Source organism: Coccinella septempunctata, chromosome 3 (assembly GCF_907165205.1).
Source record: "Coccinella septempunctata chromosome 3, icCocSept1.1, whole genome shotgun sequence".
Classification (NCBI taxonomy): domain Eukaryota; kingdom Metazoa; phylum Arthropoda; class Insecta; order Coleoptera; family Coccinellidae; genus Coccinella; species Coccinella septempunctata.
Genome location: NC_058191.1, coordinates 13,132,167 through 13,153,562, shown reverse-complemented (window position 1 = coordinate 13,153,562; position 21,396 = coordinate 13,132,167). Strand labels below are relative to the sequence as shown.

At 38.3% G+C, this 21,396-nt stretch overlaps 1 protein-coding gene across 9 annotated transcripts in view; it reads right to left on the bottom strand.

Moving 5' to 3' along the window:
• LOC123309299 (protein tramtrack, beta isoform-like) overlaps positions 1-21,396 on the bottom strand; it is a 54,951-nt gene that overhangs the window by 7,420 nt on the left and 26,135 nt on the right. For 5 of the 9 annotated variants that reach the window (XM_044892339.1, XM_044892340.1, XM_044892343.1 and 2 more), the window contains 2 exons: positions 11,383-11,424; positions 4,634-4,820 (listed from right to left, as the gene is read on the bottom strand). In XM_044892339.1, the coding sequence (XP_044748274.1) occupies positions 4,634-4,820; positions 11,383-11,424 (229 nt within the window). The remainder of the gene's footprint in view (positions 1-4,633; positions 4,821-11,382; positions 11,425-21,396) is intronic. The other 4 variants (XM_044892341.1, XM_044892342.1, XM_044892345.1 and 1 more) reach the window with 1 other exon arrangement.

Here is a 21,396-nt window from a genome sequence, read left to right as displayed (position 1 = left end):
GAGAATAAGAGTAGAAAGCTTATTCGCGCGTTTTTCAGATAAAAAACTAAACTGCAGTGCGCATGCGGTGACTCTAGCGATTCGAACGACCCTGCTTTTGTGTAAGGTTACGGAAAATCAACCCGAGTCAGTGATCGAGGTAGCAGCACCCTACTTTCCGAACACGGGTTAGATGTTCGGGTTAGGTAAACGAACGCAAAGGTCAGGCCCGGATCTAGGGGGGGCAAGCGGGGCGCTTGCCCGGGGCGTCAGCTTAAGGGGGCGCCAAAATCAACCAGAGGTTGAAATTTTTTTTTAGTTTCTCGGAAAAAATTAATTCCCTAGAGCTAAAATCGAAACTGTAGAATGGAAACATGATAAACCATCACTATGCCAAAAATCTTCAAAATCAATGAGGGATGGGTCAATTAACTGTATATGTTTTATTCAGTCATCTAGGAATGACCGCCACACTTGGGTGAAATAGGTTAAAAGATGGGATATGTGTGCAATGTGTCGCAAGCATAGAGCCAGTAATTTCTTTGCCTGGGGAATTACCGACTCATCCCCATTCACTAAGGGCCAAAATTTCCGATTTTTTATGGACCATAATTTAAAAACTAATCCTTTCAGCAGAATTCTGTTCGCATATTCATAATGTACGCCCTCTATTTAGTAAATACAACAATATTGGTGGAAATCGCAAATTCGCAAATTTTCCATACTGTATGGATTTTTTGAAAAATATTTCTGGTCTCCGATCAAAACCAAATTCGTACTGTACACTAATACGAGGGCGTAGAACACGAATATGCAAACAGATATTTTTTTAAAATTAAGTTTTCAAGTTATGGTCGATGGAAAATCGGAAATTTTGGACTTTCGCGGAAAAAAATATAAAATCTAAACTGTTAGCGGTAAATGAATGAAGTGTGGTTTTTTCTATTCGCAAAAAACCAATCTATCACAAAAAAATCAGCATATGACAAGTGCTTTTTTTCTGGCTGCTACACCTCTTCAAAGGTGACCAATTTCTTCGAAATTTTGCACTTAAAGTGATTTATTTTTCAAAATACTGATCCTACAAAAATTTTAATTGCATATTCGTGATCTACGACCTCGAATTAATAAGTAAAATAACCCGGGTCGATATATGTCGCTGAAAAAATTAATTTTCGTTCTCGTTCGGAATAATTTCGTTCGTAAAGCGCGGGTAAAAACGATAGTTGAGCGAGGGTTGCAAACGACATTCTTGTAAAAACAAACTTTTTTATTTTTCGAACGATTTCAACGAATCATTTTTTCTACTAATTCGTGGTCGAATATTACGAATAAGCAATTAGATTTTTCCTAAGAGTACGTTGAAAAAAAAATAACTTTTAATGGAACAATGGGAAAAAATAAAAGTTTTTTTTTTTCCTAAAGTACTAATTTTAGGAAAAATCTAATTGCATATTCGTAATCAACGACCTCGAATTAGTGAAAAAAATATCTCGGGTTGAAATCGCGATGACGAATATGCAATTATATGTTTCCTAAGAACCTTAGAGGGATGGGGGGGGGCATCATGAATTTTTGCCCCGGTCAGAAAAAATCGTAGATCCGGACCTGGCAAAGGTTAGGGATCGAATGAGCCCGAGTAAGTTTCCGATAACGTCTAAAGTGTAAAGGCACTGGCGAGCAGCAACAGCACCGGCCATAAAAATCCCATAAAATTCAACGATGTTGCATGTTGCACCAGTGAGTACGTCCCGTTCTTCGTTGAGCACGGTTTTACTTTCCTTTGAGAGTGGCGAAGGCAGAAAAGTCTTGGATCGCTTCGAAGTAGTAGAAGGCCGTAAAATTTTATTGGATTTTTATGGCCGGTTGCTGTTGCTGCTAGCCAGTGAGTACGCGCCTTCACAGAAACGTTTAAATAGGCAAACATAAAGTACTTTTTATGACCATTCAGGATTCAGTAATGGGAAACGCAAAAAAAGCATCGAAAACCTAAACATTTTATCTAACCTGGTATTTTTTAAATGGAACAACCTATTTTTTATTGAACAAAAACGTACTCCAAGTATGTATGATACGTGTGCATAATTCAATGGGTCAGAGGCGATGACTATTGGCCTGGTCGTTCCGGTTCTATTGTTAGATAGATGGATCTTTATTTTCAATAAACATTACAAATGGTATCGACCATAATAAATTAATATAAAATATCACACTCGTAACAACATGCATACAAACACAATAAAATCAAAAACAATCATTTCATCATCCTGCCATTCGGCAGGACTCATTATACCCCAAGTTGAACATAACTGTAATGAAAGAAAGAATATATTGGGAGTGTTGGACACTGTTTATTATCTATTATTCACTGTGTAACAATGCCGACGTTTCGAAACAAATCGTTTCTTTTTCAAGGCTGTAAATAAATACAAAAAGTATACTATAAGACACACAATATGACATAACATGAAAATAAATTACCTAGTTACGAGAACAATATTGTACGCTTTTTAAAAACATTAGGATTCAACAAAGAAATCAAAATCTCCTGGAGAGCAGACATACAATCCCATCACTTTATCCGTTTCTATATTTATGATAATGACATCAACATAAGGTTACAAAATATTGATCAGGAATGGTCTTAACACTATTGACGAGGCCAGCCATTACTTATTACTTTCTAAGTATATTATTATAGATCATGCTTAGGTGTTGCACATCTTCTCTATGATTGACGGTATAATTTCTTTTTATGTGTATCATCTCGCTTATATTACGTCTATAACCAACCTCTTCTCTATCAAGAATTTTTACATCTTCAAAATTAAATTTATGGCCCGTAGTCATTTGATGTAAAGTTAAAGCAGTTTTGTTAAAATTTGCAATATTTTCACTATCATATTTATGTTGTTTCATCCTATCGCGTAAATACTGTTTTGTTTGGCCAATGTAACACTTGTTACAATTAGCACAGGGTATCTTATATACTACTCCTGATTCTAAATTATAAGGTGTTTTAAATTTCAAATTTGTGAAAAATCTCTTTGTGGTGAATAAGTTGTAAAAGGCACACTTGACATTCAACTCCTTAAATATTTTATTTATTCTGTGAGAAAGACCAGGTAAGTACGGAAGTACCGGCAAGCCCATCATTTGCTAACTTGATTATGGAAGAAATCTTTTGTTATGTTGTTGAAACACTTAAATTTTATATCCCGCTCATTAAGTTCTTTGTAGATGATACATTATTGTTGGTACCATATGACAAAATACAGTACATTTTAGATGTTTTCAACTCTTACCATCAAAAGATACAATTCACGATTGAAGTGGAGAAAGATAACAGTTTGCCATTTTTGGATTTGTTGATAATTAGAGAAAATTCAAGTATTATTACTGACTGGTACACTAAAGCAATAAGCACTAACAGATGCATAAATTTTTACAGCAGTCATAGCATGCAACAAAAAACTAATATAATGGAGAATTTAATTAAAAGAGCTTTAAAACTGAGCAACAAAAAGTTTCATAGGAAGAACTTAGATAAAGTTGAAAATATTTTGAAGCAGAATAACTATCCTACATACTTAGTCAAAAGAATAATAAATAAACACACGTCCAACCGAAGTCATATGTTCCTTCTAACTCATCTATTTCTTCCTACTTTAGGTTTCCGTACTTACCTGGTCTTTCTCACAGAATAAATAAAATATTTAAGGAGTTGAATGTCAAGTGTGCCTTTTACAACTTATTCACCACAAAGAGATTTTTCACAAATTTGAAATTTAAAACACCTTATAATTTAGAATCAGGAGTAGTATATAAGATACCCTGTGCTAATTGTAACAAGTGTTACATTGGCCAAACAAAACAGTATTTACGCGATAGGATGAAACAACATAAATATGATAGTGAAAATATTGCAAATTTTAACAAAACTGCTTTAACTTTACATCAAATGACTACGGGCCATAAATTTGATTTTGAAGATGTAAAAATTCTTGATAGAGAAGAGGTTGGTTATAGACGTAATATAAGCGAGATGATACACATAAAAAGAAATTATACCGTCAATCATAGAGAAGATGTGCAACACCTAAGCATGATCTATAATAATATACTTAGAAAGTAATAAGTAATGGCTGGCCTCGTCAATAGTGTTAAGACCATTCCTGATCAATATTTTGTAACCTTATGTTGATGTCATTATCATAAATATAGAAACGGATAAAGTGATGGGATTGTATGTCTGCTCTCCAGGAGATTTTGATTTCTTTGTTGAATCCTAATGTTTTTAAAAAGCGTACAATATTGTTCTCGTAACTAGGTAATTTATTTTCATGTTATGTCATATTGTGTGTCTTATAGTATACTTTTTGTATTTATTTACAGCCTTGAAAAAGAAACGATTTGTTTCGAAACGTCGGCATTGTTACACAGTGAATAATAGATAATAAACAGTGTCCAACACTCCCAATATATTCTTTCTTTCCTAATTCGAAAACAATGGATGATAACCAAGTTACTATAACTGTAATGGTTCTTTTTTGCAAAATGCGGCCAGTAACACCACCAATATCGGAACTCGCTCTATTCCGACTGACTAAGATACAAAAGTATCTATATTCTATAGACAATAAGACAATCTCACCTGGGTGTTGTAATGATATTCCCGGTCTAAATTCTTCAGTGAACAGCATGAATGCACTTATTTGTTTTACAGGTTTTGTGATTCCATCAATTGATTTCGCGACATTTGCATCGCTGGACTTGGTATCGTGATTTTCATCTGCAGATGGGACTTTTTCTAAATCTTCCTTTACTACAACTTCGAGTAACTGAAACAGATAAATAATAAGTCGTTTTGTAAGGAATTCAATCCCCTTCTAGTCTAAGATAATGCAATGATTATTTGTGTTAAAAGTAATGGATCCTAAATTCCTGTCACTTATTTTTTGAAATTCAAATCCCAAATTAAGTTAATATTATGTTTCGAAGGAGAAAGATATTAAATTAAATATTATTTAATTTAATGCCGCATTTTATGTAAGATTGATTTGAACCTCAGTATATTTCACTCTTCGATTGTCATTATTGGTCTACAGCTGTAGTCGCAGAATTGCAATGAAAATTCACCCAAGACCCGATTTCGCCAAATAAACAGGGTGGCCATTTGAAAACGAAACAGACGAGATTACAGACGAAATAAATTTTTCGATAGAAATGCTCGGACAGGTCGATTTCTGTTTCGAGGGGGACAACTTAAGATAAAGGTTACGGACGCATAGCGCTTCAACCCTCACCCCCAATTTTTGAATAGGGAGGATGGGGTGAGTGATACCTCATTTGAAAGGTATTTTTATACTGATTTCAGCACAGTAATTGTTTTTTCATTTTATGCATTTGTTCCCGAAATATTTTCAACTAAGTATTTGAAAATGAAGTGGTGTTTTCATGGCACTTGTAGTGTTTTTTTGTGAAAAATCGACATTTTGAGCTTCAAAACAACCATGACTGTGGCTTCCTTCCTCCAATCCACTGACATAGAAATCTTTAATCAAGATGTCGAACAAACAAAGCGTATTGCGAAGGAGCTCAATCTTGCTGAAACTCAATCTAAATTATCTTCGATATAATTTGCAGTATTTCCAATAACATGCGGTAACACTTGATCGATAGAAATCTCCAAAAAGTCCAAATACCTACATATCTTTAATCAGATTACCAGGTAAGAAAATCAAATTATTAATGATGCCACAGAAATATTCCAGTCCCAATTCGTGAAACGAATTTCTCATTTTTTTGAAAAAGATATGAATTCAATAATCAACAAAACGAAAACATTATTGAAGCCAACTGAGAAAACACTTCATAATTAAGTCGAAAATCGTTTCACGAATTGGGACTGGAATATTTCTGTGGTATCATTAATGATTTGATGTCAGACGAAGAAGACTAGTGAGGAAAGTGGCTTGTAGATAGAACTAGCAGTGACGGTATAATAACAGCTAACTAACTGTTACCAAAGAGTAACAGTTGTTACTTTTTGGAGCAATTCACTTTTCACAGTTGTCAAGTTGGAAATAAAACCGAGTTAATGAAAGTACCTGTTTAGAACATGGAGGTAAGAAAATAGTTCTTTACCCCTAAAATGTTATGTTACTGCCCCTGGAAATATGTTCAGAAGGAACCTTCTCGAGGTTTAAAAGAGCAATCAAGATTTTTGTTGAGCAAGCTTTGTATAATCTTTTGGAATTCCAGATTTTTTTTCAGGTATCTGAGGTCCCCTTGACTTGTCCTATACATTATATGTGATTTGAGGATCAATAAAAAGTATAATTATTATTAATATTGTGTTATATAATGTTAGTTTGAATATTGAATCCAAGCTCATTAAAATTTCTGATGAATATTTCTCTAATTTTTATGTCCAAGTTTATGGACATACCAATCACAGTACATACCGTTCAAGCCGGAGTACGATGAGATTGTAGAAGTTCAGTTGCAAAAGAAGTCACTTACCAAAGAGAATTTGGACCTTTAACCCTGTAAATTCTTCTACAAATGATATTGCTCCTCCTTAGAGCAGTTCCTAAAGAATTAAGAGCATGCAATCTTTTTTTGGTGTAGCAGGGGGAAAATCTGCAAGTCAAACAAACCACCCACTCCCGAGCTCGAGACCCACTAAAAACCCTTAACTGTTTCTTGAATTTTGTTTCTGTTGTTATTTTAATCTCTTTTCAATTGTTCTCTTCTCCTTCGGTAAATTCGCATTCTCCTTTTGTCTTCCTATGAGTCGTAGTCCACTAGTCTCCTGAGTTCTTGATTCGGCTGGTTTTTCGCTGTTTCGAATAATTTCTCTGCTTTTCTGTTCATGAGTTCCGTTATGGTTTCCCATTTAAGGTCTCTATAAATCTGTCTATTCCTGACAAACCAAGGACAAGGACGAGGACAAGGAGCATCTATTGCACATCGTAGCAGCTTGTTTTCAGTGGCCTGAATTCTTTTGATATGGCTCTTTGCCGCGAAACCCCAGGCAACTGATCCATAAGTCAGTTGAGGCCTAGCAACGGCTTTGATTATATTGAATTTTGTCTTTTTCGACATGTGGCTTCTTCTTCCTATTAGAGGGTAGAGTCTATTCATCGCTGCTTTCGTTTTGTCGATTGCTTGTTTGCTTTTCCTAACGCCGACAGTAGACTTACCGGTCTGTAGTTTTGTGGAAACTTCTTCTCTTTGAATGGTTTATTGAATACTATGACTTCCGCTGTTTTCTATTTTTCTGGGTAGTGTTTTGTCCTCATAATTCCATTCGCGATATTTGTTAGAGCGGCTGTACCTTTTCTAGATAATTTCTTTAACATTCGTTATTTTTTCGCTTCCGTGAGCTTTCCTCTTCTAATTATTTCCCTGATTTTATTTGGCGTTGTTGGCTTGTCTATTTCAGCAGTCGCTGGTAATTCATCCATTTCTTCATCATTTGCTTCAACCAGTTCTTCCAAATCTTCATTATCGTCGTCTATCCTGTAATTTATTCTCGATTCTCGTTCGATCGAGTCCGCCAATGCATATGCCTTATCAGTATTGGTATACGTCATTCCCCTTTCCCTGTGTAGGGGTGGAATTTTAGTCTTTTCTCCTCGTAGGCTTTTTTGCATTCTCCATGCAGAATGATCGATTGTATTCAGTTCTTGCACCCTTTTGTTCCATCTGCTTGTTCTTAGATCTTTCAGGGCATTTTTCAGAAGTGGGCTATGTCGGTTGAGGTTCCTGCTATTCAGATCATTTTTATTCATCCAATATATTCTTCTCAGTCTTCGATTTTCTCGTATAAGATCTTTTACTTCTTTAGGCGTATTTCCATGCGGATGACTTGGTGCTGGTCTCTTCACTCTTCTCGTGCTTTTTTCGTAAGCTTTCAATATAATCTCTTCCAGTTCAACCGCACATTCCAGATTCTCTGGAGTGCTTATTGTTGGAATTTCTGTTATTTCCGATTGTATTAAATGGCTGTATTTAGCCCAATTGGTATATTCTCTTATTTCCATCAGTTTTTCGCTTGGTTCTTCTCCAATTTTCAATTCCACGGGATTGTGGTTTGAGGTTCCATCTTCCAAAGTTTCAATCGAGAATTCTTGAGTTATATTTTTCAATATCGCGATATCTATTACATCTGATATTCCTATACCAAAAGCAAGATATGTCGGTAACTCTGGTCCAATCACTATGGCATTTTGTTTTTCGGCGAAATCCTTGAGTTGTTTGCCATTTCTATTCTCTGTTCTCCTGTTCTATAATGGGGATTCACAGTTGAAATCTCCGATGCAGATTTTCGGGTTTTTTCCTTTCAACATATTTTTTATTTCTTCTTCCAATAAATTGTTTTGTGGTGGCTTGTATGTCAAGATCATCCGAATCTTTGACGTTTTAATTCGGCAACAATCGTCACTGTTTCTGTTTCTCCTTGTGTTTCGTCGGATCTACTTTTGAAGTAGTGTTTCAGATCTGTTCTCTCCAATATTGCTACTCCTCCTCCGGTGTTTGTAGTTCTGTCACAACTATATGTTTCATAATTCATGAAATTTAGTCGTGTGTTCCGGTTTATTCTTGTTTCCTGTAGGGCTATAATATCAGGTTGTCCCTCTGATATCATTTCTTCTATCTCGGCTTTCCGACTGTTGATCCCGTTTATGTTCCACGAGATTATCTTGAGGGATTTCTTCCTAATATCCGTGAAGTCCATTAAGTCAGTTTACTGAATAATGCTTTGAGTTTTTTCTCCATTTCTCTTTCAAATTTTAACATTATCTTGTTGAACATTTTTTCCGTGAAGATATCTAGGTCATCGGCTGGTTCAGATATTTTTCTTTTTTCTGGTTGATTATTTACAGTCGGTTTTAATTGAGTCTTCTTTTGTTCCTCTTTCTTCTGCATAGGCTTAGAAGTTTCTCTCTTCTTTTCCTGTTCTGCAGGTTTGGTTTTTATAGTTTCCTGAACTTTATTCGACGGCTTTTTCTGTTCTGTCTGTTTTTGGCCTGCTCTCTTCTTTCTAGTCACCAGCTCAAATTCGTTACATTCCTTGTAGCTTACTGGATAACCTTCTTCGCCACATAAAATGCATGTAGCGTTTCTTTCTTCACCTTTCTTGGTGAGTTCACAATCTTTGCTGCTATGGTTTCCCTAACACTTCACACATCTCCACTGCAAGGAGCATTTATTATGTGCATGTGCGTACCTTTGGCATCTGAAGCATTGGCTTGGACTTTCTGCCTTCTTTTTTGGTTCGACTGTAATACAAAGATTGTAGAGTCGTTGGATGTCGAATATCTCCTTTTGCGTTTTAACCAGATATAATGGTATCGGCTTTTTCGTTTTGTTTGATGTCATTTTAGACACCTCAGCATCATGGATTCCCTGGAATCTCAGGTCATTTTTAATCAATTCCAGATCTGCGTCTATTGGAAGATGCCTAATGACGGCGTAAATTTTCTTTTCCCCTTCCATCTGGTATGTGAAATACTCCTTTCCAAGTTGGTCGAAGATTTTAGTTATTTTTCTGTAGTCATCTACAGTTGTGGCTATAATCTTGATCCGTCTTTCACTACAGTAGCCCGGTTATAGCTGAATTTCTTGGTATAGAGAGCTTTTGAGATCTCTACCCAATCTGATGTACCCATCATCGTGATGGGTGGGATTTTATCCTTTTTAGGCACTTCCGTTGTCTTCTTGACGGTCTCCTCATCAGAAGAGGAGCTTTCTTTTCGCGCGCGTTTAGTTGGGGGCGCGTTTGGGGCCTTCGCAACCAGCGTTGCATCATTTTTCCTTGTTTCGGGTTGTGAAACAATTCCTTTAAGGGAATTATTTTTCGAACCCGCTACCGGTTTTGTAATTGTGGCGTAAGTAGGGGATTTCGGCATTTTATTTCGGGTCATTTCCTCTCTCAAGAGGCGCATCTCACCGACCAACTGTAACAGAGCATGCAATTTCTCCCTCAATCGCCATCTAGAAATATGAATATTTCGAGACTTAACACCACCCATAATATATACTTCACCAGCATTAGGAATCATTGATGATATTTCCTGTATGACAATATCAATTTCCTCATCAATGGTTATTTTTCGAGCTTCAGGAATGCACATTAATTGCCTATGACGGTATAGTGTTCTCCTAGACACATTGAGAATACGACAAATTCGTTGCCAACTAAGTCCTGAACCTCTCAAAAAACATATTTGTTCTTGATTTATTTCGTATCTAGGACGTCCAAAACCATAACTTTGCACAGGACATACATATAAATTGAGATCTGATTCATCTAATTTCGATTCTATGAGTTGGTGAAGATTCCATAATTCCCGATAGATAGAGATCAAAATATCTTTCAGGACATTATCCGAAGCTGCTCCGATATTAAATATTGAAAATTCGACAATAATCTTCGATTTTTTGGTGCTGCTAATTCAATACATGTATTTCTCCCCTAGATGCGAGATTTGACGAATACTGATAGCAATCAATGACTTCCCTGAAAAAATCATCTATTGATACAATATTGGACATAATAACTATTATTATCTGAAAATGATCCTGGAAATCGTTCAAAAAAAACTCACAAACAGGGACAACTTGTTGCCTTAAGAGGGGCGCGTCTAGAATTTACGCGCAAACGTCTTCACAATTTGAAAACTAAGCTTCTATTGTTGCATATGATACTACATATCAAAAATATATTAATTTTGACTTTGTTTCGTATTTGAGCTATGGAAAGTGTAGTTGACTTTACGGAAATTGAAATGAAATGAAATTTCAAAATAGCCTACTTTTGGAAAGGAAATCTCCCATTTCTAGTACGCCTCTTGGCCTTTTGGAATAGTGCTCGCATCACCGTTTGGGGGCGCACCCCAACTGTTTTGTAGAAGAGCTATTAGCTATCTGCATAACAATAACAGTACCGCTGCTATTGCTATATGTAAGCCACTTTCCTTACTACTGACTTCGTCTGACAGTGTTGCCAAATGATCTATTTTCTTGAAACTCGCACCGACTGCGCCATCTCTCGGCGACATGGAATAGTTCAAATTATAAAATATTTTGATTTCATGCCGTTTGGGTCAAAAGTATGTCTTGAAATATATAAATTATTCTAGTTGATATATTTGTCAATTGCGGTGATATTTACTATTCTGGTCGAGGATATATGTATATTTGGACTAAAAAAATAAATTATTCGCTGAAACACTTTTGGCCCAAACGGCTCCTCATATTTGTGTCACTGCCAATATGTAGCTCCGACTACAACAGTTCTTCTAAAAATAGATTCTTCAAAAACGGAATAAAGTTGATAACGTATTGTTGAAGAAAGGATTGGGCCAAATCTTAATTTGAAATTATACTCACTGGAGAAGAGCCACGTGAAGTATCTGTTGAATTCGTCACGCTCTGTAAATAGGTATACATTAAAATAAAGATAACCGAATTTGTACTAGAATATCGTGTGCATTGAATGAAGTGTTGAAGTGCGCACAGTACGTTAGCCTGAACGTAAACGTTAACGTGAGAAAGATCGTCAAATATCACGTTTACGTGTTGTAATAAAATTTGAGTTGTAGTGTAGTGCCGCCATGTGTACGTAAGACGTTAAACATAACCTATTTATTTGTATTTTGCATTTATATTTCGCTGAAATAAACAAAACAAAACATATTTTGGCTTTATTGGACACATTGGATTCGTTAAGATAATACTGAAAATAGAGAAATAAGTACATTTTGATGCTAATAAAGTCGTTCTGAAATTTCAATCAGGCTCTATTTTATTATGTGATATAATGCAAAATGAAAAAAAAATGTTCTTGAAGCATAACAATTTTAGTACTGAGAATTGAAAGATGAAATGGTTGAGTTATTCTAGCAACATGTAGGTACCTGTTGGAGCTGTAGGTCCTTGGAGCTGGGGTTCTAGGAGTGTTCGAATGAAACAAAAATTTTCCCAGAGTATATGTAAAACATTCCCCTATGCTCTATAGGTCCTTTCGTTTGCTTAAAAAGTGTAGTACTTTTCTACACTAGATTTTAGTATTCGTTTGCTGACTGAAATTACACCAGTGTAGAGGAGGTGTAGTTTATCTACATCTCCTTTTGACTATGTGTGGATAAACTACACTTCCTCTACACTGATGTAAATCAAATCGAGTGTAGAAAAGTACTACACTTTTTATGCAAACGAAAGGACCATATTTTACTAACTCAATTGATCCATCGCACCCAACTCATTAATTCCATTCAAAATCAACAATCAAGATTATTCAAGAATCAAGAGCGTTTTACCACCTCCCTGTTTTACTTCTTCTATGGTCCTTATTCTTTAATTATTATGTACTGATAAAAGTGGAGGTAAAACCTATGCACTCAATACAGAAACAGAAATTTGTAAATTGAGGTGATGTTTACTATTTTGTGTGTTAGGATATATTTATATCATGTACTGATAAGAGTAGAGGTAAAACCTATGCACTCAATACAGAAATTTATTGTATTGTATTGTAAATTGTATAATCACCAATATACGATTTTTGACCCATCAAACATACATGGGGTGTCAGTAAATAGAAGTATTATATTACAAAACAAAAATATATACATTAATCACTTAAATATTAACCTATAAAAGGCACACTTGAAGGAATATGACAAGAACACAAAAGAGAAAACTTCCCAACAATGTTAACAAACGTATATGCATACCAGTCTATTGGGTCTGCGAAGTAATCTTCCAATTTTTTCAACCAGTTTTTCTTTGAGTACTGTCCGAATCTTCCTTCTATTTAGCGCTTTGTACTTTCCTGGTAACATATTGGATATCTTCACCGCTGTGTGATTTACACTTAGTTGAGTTGATGTCAGTCTGTGGAAGGGAATGATGAGTTCGGTTGCATTTCTGGTAGCATAGTTGTGATTGAAGTTATTCTTCTGTAATTCGTCTTTGTGGTCATAGATGTAAGTGACACAGGCAAGTATGAACAGAGAAGTCAAAGTGAGAATATTCTCCTGCCTGAACAATGGTTTACAGCTAGTTGTACGATCAGCATTGCACATATTCCGAACAGCCATTTTCTGTTTCAGGAATATGTTCTCTTTACCAGGCATATTTCCCCACACCAATACACCATATGCAATTGCTGAGTGAACGAAACCAAAATATGCCTCCTTTGCAGCTTGCTGTCCGGCCAACTGTTTCACCCTCCTCATTACGAAGATTCCTCTCGAGAGACTCTTCCCCCTGGTGTGAAAATTTTAGATCTGACTGGAGTTGTACGCTCAGGAATTTTAGGTGTTTTATTTCTGAATCTCCATGAAGAAAGCACAATGACTGGGTTTTTCCAGGGTTCATCCTCATCATATTTGCCCCGAACCATTGTTGAGCTTTTCTCAACGTTATTCCAGTATTGCGTTCTAGATCTTGTTGGTTTCGGGCAACGTTAAGAAAGTTCGTATCATCCACAAACATGACTGTGTCTACATGCTCCATATTTGCGGGAAGATCATTCACGTACACCAGGAAGAGTATTGGTCCCAATGTGGATCCCTGTGGGACTCCGCGTTTAACCAGTTCCCAGTTGGAGCATTCTTCGCCGATTTGGTGGTCAATTTGTCGATTGAGGTGATATGACTGGGTCATTTCGAGATCGGCGACTCGGTCACTTCAGCATGGGTAATGATCGAATCCCAACGATTCTAACGATCATGATCGACATTCATTCATTGCTGCATCCCGTTACCGGGAATAAACCTACAAAAAGACAAAAAAAAGGGGGAAAAAAACCGGTGCGAACAGACTTATAATTTCTTAAGGCTAATTGCGACTGTGTGTCCTCCTGTGACTGAAGAGACCTAACCGCGACCTGCAGATCCTTCCACACTCCGGGCATGGATAGTCACCAACCAGATCTAGCCGCCGCTGTATCCTTCTCGAGTCTCCATTATAACTGTGTACCAAAGACCTCCACTGTGACCTGTCTAACGCTAGTTGTTCCCAGTTATGATTGGCATTAACTGATTTTAGGGATTGATGTAGTATATCTTTAAACCTCTTATACTGGCCTCCTGGTTTCCGAAGTCCCTCTGTGAATTCGCCATACAGAGCTATTTTGGGGAGTCTTGTGTCTTGCGTCCTCAGAATGTGGCCGCTCTATCTGAGTCGGGCCCTCGTTCTTGAGTCTCAATTGTTATACAACTCGCGCGTTGCAAGACTTCTGCATTCGAAACTTCGTGGAACCATCTGATGTGCATTATTTGTCTTAGATGACGTTGTTGCGTATGTTCAATTTGTTTAATATGTCGCCTGTAGGGTATCCAGCTTTCGCTTCCGTAAAGAAGCGTTGGGAGGACCACTGCTTTGTAAACAGCTGTCTTCGTCTTCAGATTGAGGTCGTGATTTTGAAAAACTCTGTCTTTTAGTTTCCAGAATGCCCGTGATGCCGAATTGATACGGTTGTGTATTTCCGTGTCCAGGTTAGCCCTAGTATTCATGAAGCTTCCCAAGTATTTGAACTGCTCGACCTGTTCTAGAGTTTCATTCTCCAGGCTGATATCTGTTTGAAGGCTCTCTGGCGGACTTACCAGGATTTTGGTTTTGTCGATATTGAGTCTAAGGCCTACAGCTTCGTATATATGTTTATAGGTGTCCAACATTATCTGTAGATTCTCTGGGCTGCTAGCGATAAGTGCGCAGTCGTCTGCATATTGAAGTTCCGTGATAAACTTTGTACGGGTTTTTGCTCTGAGGCGCTTCAGGTTAAATAGGCCTCCATCAAATCTGAATCTTATTCCAGCGCCTCTTACAGGCATACTCATGTCAGCAATTATCGGGACAGCTATGGCGAAAATATTGAACAGTAAAGGCGCTAACACGCAGCCTTGTTTTATTCCAGAGTTGGTTAAGAAATGGTCGGTTGTAGAGCCATTATGATGTACTCTAGCGGTGTTATTGATATGGAGAATTTTTCGGGTACTCCAAGACGTCCCTTTGATTTTCCATAGCGCTCTCCGATTCACCGAGTCGAAGGCCTTACTTAAATCGATGTAGGCTGTATAGATCCTTGATTGTTGTCCACGGGCCTTCTCTTGCAGCTGTCGCAGTGTGAAAATTAGGTCCACCGTACCTCGATTTGGTCGAAAGCCGCACTGGGATTCAATAACTTTTCTAGACGATTAGCCATAATCTTCGAGAGAATTTTACCGGCCACACTAAGCAACAATATACCCCTGTAATTGTTGCAATTTGACGTATCGCCTTTGTTCTTATAGGGGTTGATAACTAAAGCGTCTCTGAAGTCTTGTGGCACATCTCTTTGTTCCCAGATCTTACGGATAGTGTTAGGAGATTATTGACAATGTCTTCATCCAGGGATTTGAATATCTCCGCCGGAACGCCATCTAGACCAGGTGACTTATTATTTTTCATATTTTTTATCGCACTTATGATTTCCGAGATTTCGTCATCAAGCGATGTCATCGGGCAATACGCAGGGAGCCGGTCTCAAATAGATAAATCCGAGTCGTTATTTTGATTCAAGACCTGTGAGTAATGCTCTTTCCATCTTTCGAGGATTTTTCTATCATCAGTTAGGATAGCTCCATGAGCATCTCTTATAGGAAGGTTAGCTTTTCTGCTCGGACTATAAACAGTTTTCATAGCTTCGAAAAAACGCCTTTAGTCATGGTTATCGGCGTAAGTTTGTATTTCCTTAGCTTTTTCTTTCCACCAGCTATCCTTGATTTTTTTTTTCTTGACGGACCTCGCGGTTTATGTTTATAAGACTTTTTTGGGCTGCGACATCGCCAGGCTTGTTAATTGCTATTTTCATCGCTTTGTGTTTTGCCTCCAAAAGGGGTGCGATATGAGTTTCGCTGTCGGCGAACCAATCTGGGGATTTCCGGTAGCGTTCTGTGCCCAGTATCTCTTTCGCTGTATTTGTAAGAGATTATTTGAATCGGAGATAATAACTCTCAATGTCGTCGTTATAATTCGGTGGTGTTAGACTATCTTTGACGGCAGCTGTGAATCTTTCTTTTGTAGTAGTTTTGTAGTTTGGAGGTTTGTAGGCGCTCTCTCAGTAACTTTGGCTTGCGTTGGTATTTTGGGAGCATTGAGATCTTCATTCTCGAGATTACCAGCCTATGATCAGTCCAGCACTCCAGATCTGCTCTGGGTTTAGTGACAAACACCTCCTGAGATCTTTTCTTCTCACGATTACATAGTCGACAGTATGCCAATGACCTGAGCGTGGGTGGCGCCAGGTTCCCCTTGATTTGGGTCTCGTAATAAAAAAGGTGTTCGTTTTACACAGATTGTGTTCTGTACAAAGAGACAGCAGACGTTCGCCGTTCGAATTGATGCTGTCTGTGCCGTGTTTCTCTATTATTCCTGGCCACAGTTCTGAGTCTTGACATCTACCCACTCTGGCGTTGAAGTCTCCGAGGAGAATAATTCGTTCCCGTTTTGGGATTTTACTTAATGTAGCAACGAGTGTTTCATAGAAAGTGTCATTTAAGTTGTCAGAGGAGTTCAAAGTGGGTACGTATACTGCAATGATGTTCACAAACGTGTTATTTGTTGCAGGAAAGCGTAGGGTCATTAAACGTTCTGAGATGGAGAACTGGATTTTCGGTTAGTTTGGCGGCCAGGTCGTTTCTAATGGCAAAGCCTACGCCATGTTGTCTGATTTCGCCTTCCGGCAGGCCCTTCCAGAAAAAAGTATACGCTTGTTCTACCAAGCTACCTTCGTCCGAAAAGCGTGTCTCGCTTAGGGCAACTATTGCTATGGATGTTCGTTGCAGTTCTTTATCAATTAGGGCGGTACGCCTCTCTGGCCGGTCGGCCTTAGGGTTGTCTAGCAAGGTTCTGACGTTCCATGCTGCAAAAGCTATGTGCTTTTCATTGGTGGTTGTACGATGATTCACTCGCTCAGACGCCTTCCCCCGGAGATCCGAATGGGAGAGTATTTTACCTCCGGCGGATACAAATTTTGTCCTGCCAAATATTTAGGAATAACAGTTCGAGTCATTCGCTTGACAAGAGAAGACGTGCTACAGTGCTCCTAGTGCTATAAAAGAGAAAGCGGACGAGAAAGTCGAAGTGTCACAGTGCCGTGAAAGTGAAAGCGGAGGTGAAAGTGCCCACTAACAAAGCTACGGAATATTTGATTCCGTCTGTGAAGTTTGTGTAGATTCTATATTTGTTATCGGAATTTTAATTCGTTAAAATTTTAAAAGTTGGTGTTCGTCCTAAGTGTCCAGAGGATTTTTTTTTCTCGTTGGTACTGCAGAAAACATCAGGTGAGCTTATTTTTCGTATCTTTCTTTCTGATTTTTCTCATAGCATAGAGAATTTTTGATGAGTCGTTTTGTTTTTATGCATGAAATACATTTTTCTTTTTTGTCTTGAAAAATTTTATTTCCAATTTCTTTGAGTAGCAAAGTAATTATTAATTAGATTTTAAAATGTCTGACCATTCGGGCTGCGATTCCGTAATGGAAGAAGACGCGCCAGAAATCGCTAATGTCGTGTCCGAACACGATATTTTGAGAGAGGAGAACGCAAGTTCGAAAGCGAGGGTGAATGAGCTAGATAGATGCGTATCTAGCTTAGTTGCTGAGATTAAAAATCTCAGGGAGAGGCTCGAGTTGCAGGAGGGAAATAAGGAAAGTCCTTACACCAAAGCACTAGAAAAGAACATTGTTTTGAAAAATGTTCAAGAAGTAACCTTACCGGTTCAAAAACAGAAGATGGAGGTGGTCAAAACCCCTCAAAACAAAATTTCCCCACCCGCCAAAAGAGTGAGAAAGGATAGCTCCTCGTCCAATAAAGACTCGAACAAAAAAAGAGTCTTGGAAACCCCAGCCCAAGAGAAAACCACTTCAGTGGAGAGAAAAGAAAAAATCCCCCCAGTTACCCTGAGAGGTACGTCCGAATGGACGTCAATTTCCAACGCACTAATGCGAAACGGCATTAATTACAGTAGAGCGACAACTGTGAAGGACGGAATTAGGGTCGTCCCACAAACCCCACAAGATCACCGAAGGATGACTGAATTCCTCCACAAAATCAACAGAGAGTTTTACACTCTCCAACGAGAGGAGGAAAAGAAAATTTACGCGGTAGTGAGATACCTACCGCTGGATGCAGATATCCCGACGATCCTTGACGACCTCAAGGATCAAGGGATCGTCGATGCTGAGGTCATAAGGATGACCTCAAATATTACAAAAAAGCCGATGCCTTTATTGCTGGTTAAAACCCAGAATAAGGGTATCTTCGAGGTGAGAAGGCTCTACAACATGAACCGTGTTGTTGAACCTAAGAGAAGGACGACCGGGCCTGGACAATGTTATCGCTGTCAGCGATATGGACATGCCCAAAGTAAGTGCACTTTTCCATGGAGGTGCGTGAAATGCTCCTTTAATCACAGCTCCAAGGAGTGTCCGCTTACCAGGGAGAACGAGGAGCGAAATGCTTCTTGTGTTCTCTGTGGAGAGCAAGGACATCCAGCCAGCTACAAGGGATGTAGCGAATGGAAATTGGTCACTAAAAAGGCCAAGAGATCGTCAAGATCAAACCAAACCAGCTCGAGGCCAACACAAAATACTCCGAAGCCAGCCCAAAACTCTTCGGAAGTGAAGAAACCCCAAGAAACTGCAACCAAAGCAGTCAAAGAGACGAAGAAACCAGAGAAAAAGACGGAAAAGGCAAAAACCGCCAAAAAAGCCGAAACCAGAAAAGGAATTTCTGGAATCACTGAGGAACTGGATAAGTTCACGAAAAACCTCCTCAGCACGATGATGCAGAACCTGGAGAAAGAGATTGAGAAGAAGATGCAGCAAATTATTAAGAATATTTAATGGCTGATACGACGATAAAGAACAATCTCATAATCGTCTCTTAGAACGTCGAAGGATTGAGAGCCCGCAGACCAGAATTCGAAGAACTGATTGAAGAGAAAAGACCGGATGTCATAGCTCTCCAAGAAACAAGACTTAACCCCAACGTTCGGATAGCATTTCCCAATTACGATATCTACAGAAATGATAGACCTAACAGCACAGGTGGCGTTGCTATACTGGCTAGAAGGAATATGGATCACCATTTCGACCCAATTATTCAATGGTCAAGAAGTAGAAGCAATATCGATTATTGTGAATACCAATCGAGGACAAGTGAAGATTATTTCGAATTATAAATCACCGGATAAGGACATGCTGGAAGAGGATCTAAAAATGCTACGAGAAGGAAGACACCCGAAAATCATAATTGGTGATCTTAACTGCAAATCGCAGGAATGGAACAGTAGGGTGGAAAATACCAACGGGAGAAGACTGAAGATTTATGCTGAAAAACTTAATGCAGTTGTGATAGGACCTGATATACCGACCTACATACCAAGAGTAAATGGACTACCCGATGTACTGGACATTGTCGTAATGAAAGACATCACTGAAGAAATCAGCATTGATACAATAGAAGACGGAACTTCAGACCACAATCCCATAGAACTCATAGTGGGACATGGCCCAAGAAACGAAGAAGAGACACAAACCAAGGAGAAATATATTATAAGAATTTACTTCAGGAGAAAATCACGGAAATTCCCCAAATAAACACCCGGGATGAATTAGATGAAGCAGTTGAAAAATTGGAAAATCAAATAAAAGAAGCCTATGAAGAAAGCACCAAGAGAATAAGGAAACCAATTCCGAAACATTCACATGGAGATACGCCAAGGGATATAAAGGAACTTATAAAAAAGAAGAGAAGACTCAGGAAAATCTACAGAATAACAAAAAGAGAAGAAGACAAGAAGAAACTGAATAAGCATAGTCAGATATTGAAAAATGCTTTAACAGAACTGCGTAATAACAGATGGCACCAGAGATTAAGGGAACTGAATACAATAGATCACTCGGCTTGGAAAATGCAAAAACGCTTACGACGAGAACAGACAGTTATACCTCCACTGCATGGAGCAAACGGAATGGTATATACGAGTCTTGAAAAAGCCGAAGCACTTGCCGACTCAATTGAGAGAGAAGCCAGAATAAATTACAGAAATGATGATGACAATGAAGATCTAGAAGAAGAAGTGGAGGCAAACGAAGAACTGATGATGGAACCACCGGAAACCGAAATCATTCCAAAACCGGCTTCACCAACAGAAATCAGAGAGATAATAATGAAACTGAAAAACCGGAAAGCACCGGGAGAAGATAGGATAACGAATTATATGTTGAAGAAATTGCCTAGAAAAGGAATAGCAGCCTTGACGAATATAACAAACGGAGTGATGAGGACCGAATACTACCCAAAGAGATGGAAAACTGCAGAAATGATAGTTTTCAACAAGCCTGGAAAGGAACGGAAATTTCCTCAAAATTATAGACCAATCAGCCTACTATCAGCACTAGGAAAAGTCGTCGAGAGGGTTATCGCCAAAAGGCTGAATGAGGAAACAGAAATGTTGAAGATAATTCCACCCGAACAATTTGGATTTCGACGAGAACACTCGACTGAACTCCAATTACTACGGCTCATAGAATACGTCACCGAAGGAATGCAGACCAAACAGGCCACAGGATTAGTTCTGATGGATATCGAGAGAGCTTTTGATAGAGTATGGCACGAAGGCCTAATCTACAAGATGAAAAAAGCAGGATATTCGACCAAGCTATGCAAGATTATAAGGAACTATCTGAGGAATAGAAACTTTTATGTGAAGATAGATGGAGCAACCTCTCAAACCAGACAATTGGAAGCGGGAGTGCCTCAAGGATCGGTACTTGGACCTCTGCTTTACGTAATATACGTTTATGATATCCCGAAGAATGCTAGAAATATGCTCACCTTGTACGCAGATGACACAGGAATAGCGTTCAGACATCGACGCCCAGAGATCATACACCGGAGACTGCAGGAAGCCATAGATGAATTACTCAAATGGTGCATCAAATGGAAAATCCAAATCAATGGAAGAAAGACTCAAGCAATATTACTGCAAAAGAGAAGATTGAGGATGGAAGAAAACCTTGAAGTTGATGGAGAAGAGGTTGAATGGAAAAATGAAGCAACATACCTAGGAGTGACGCTTGACAGAGGACTTACATGGAAAAACCACATCAAATGTGCTGTTGATAAAACAAAAGCCGCAATGGGTAAACTTTATCCACTCATAGGCAGAAGAAGTCATATGAATAAGAACATCAAGTTGACGATGATTAAAACTATTGCGCGACCACAACTCACATATGGATCGGCGGCAAGGGGCTTCGCAGCCAAGACCCACATCAAGAGAATACAGGCCACTGAGAATAAACTCCTTAGAATGGCGATGGACGTACCCTGGTTAGTTAGGAACACACA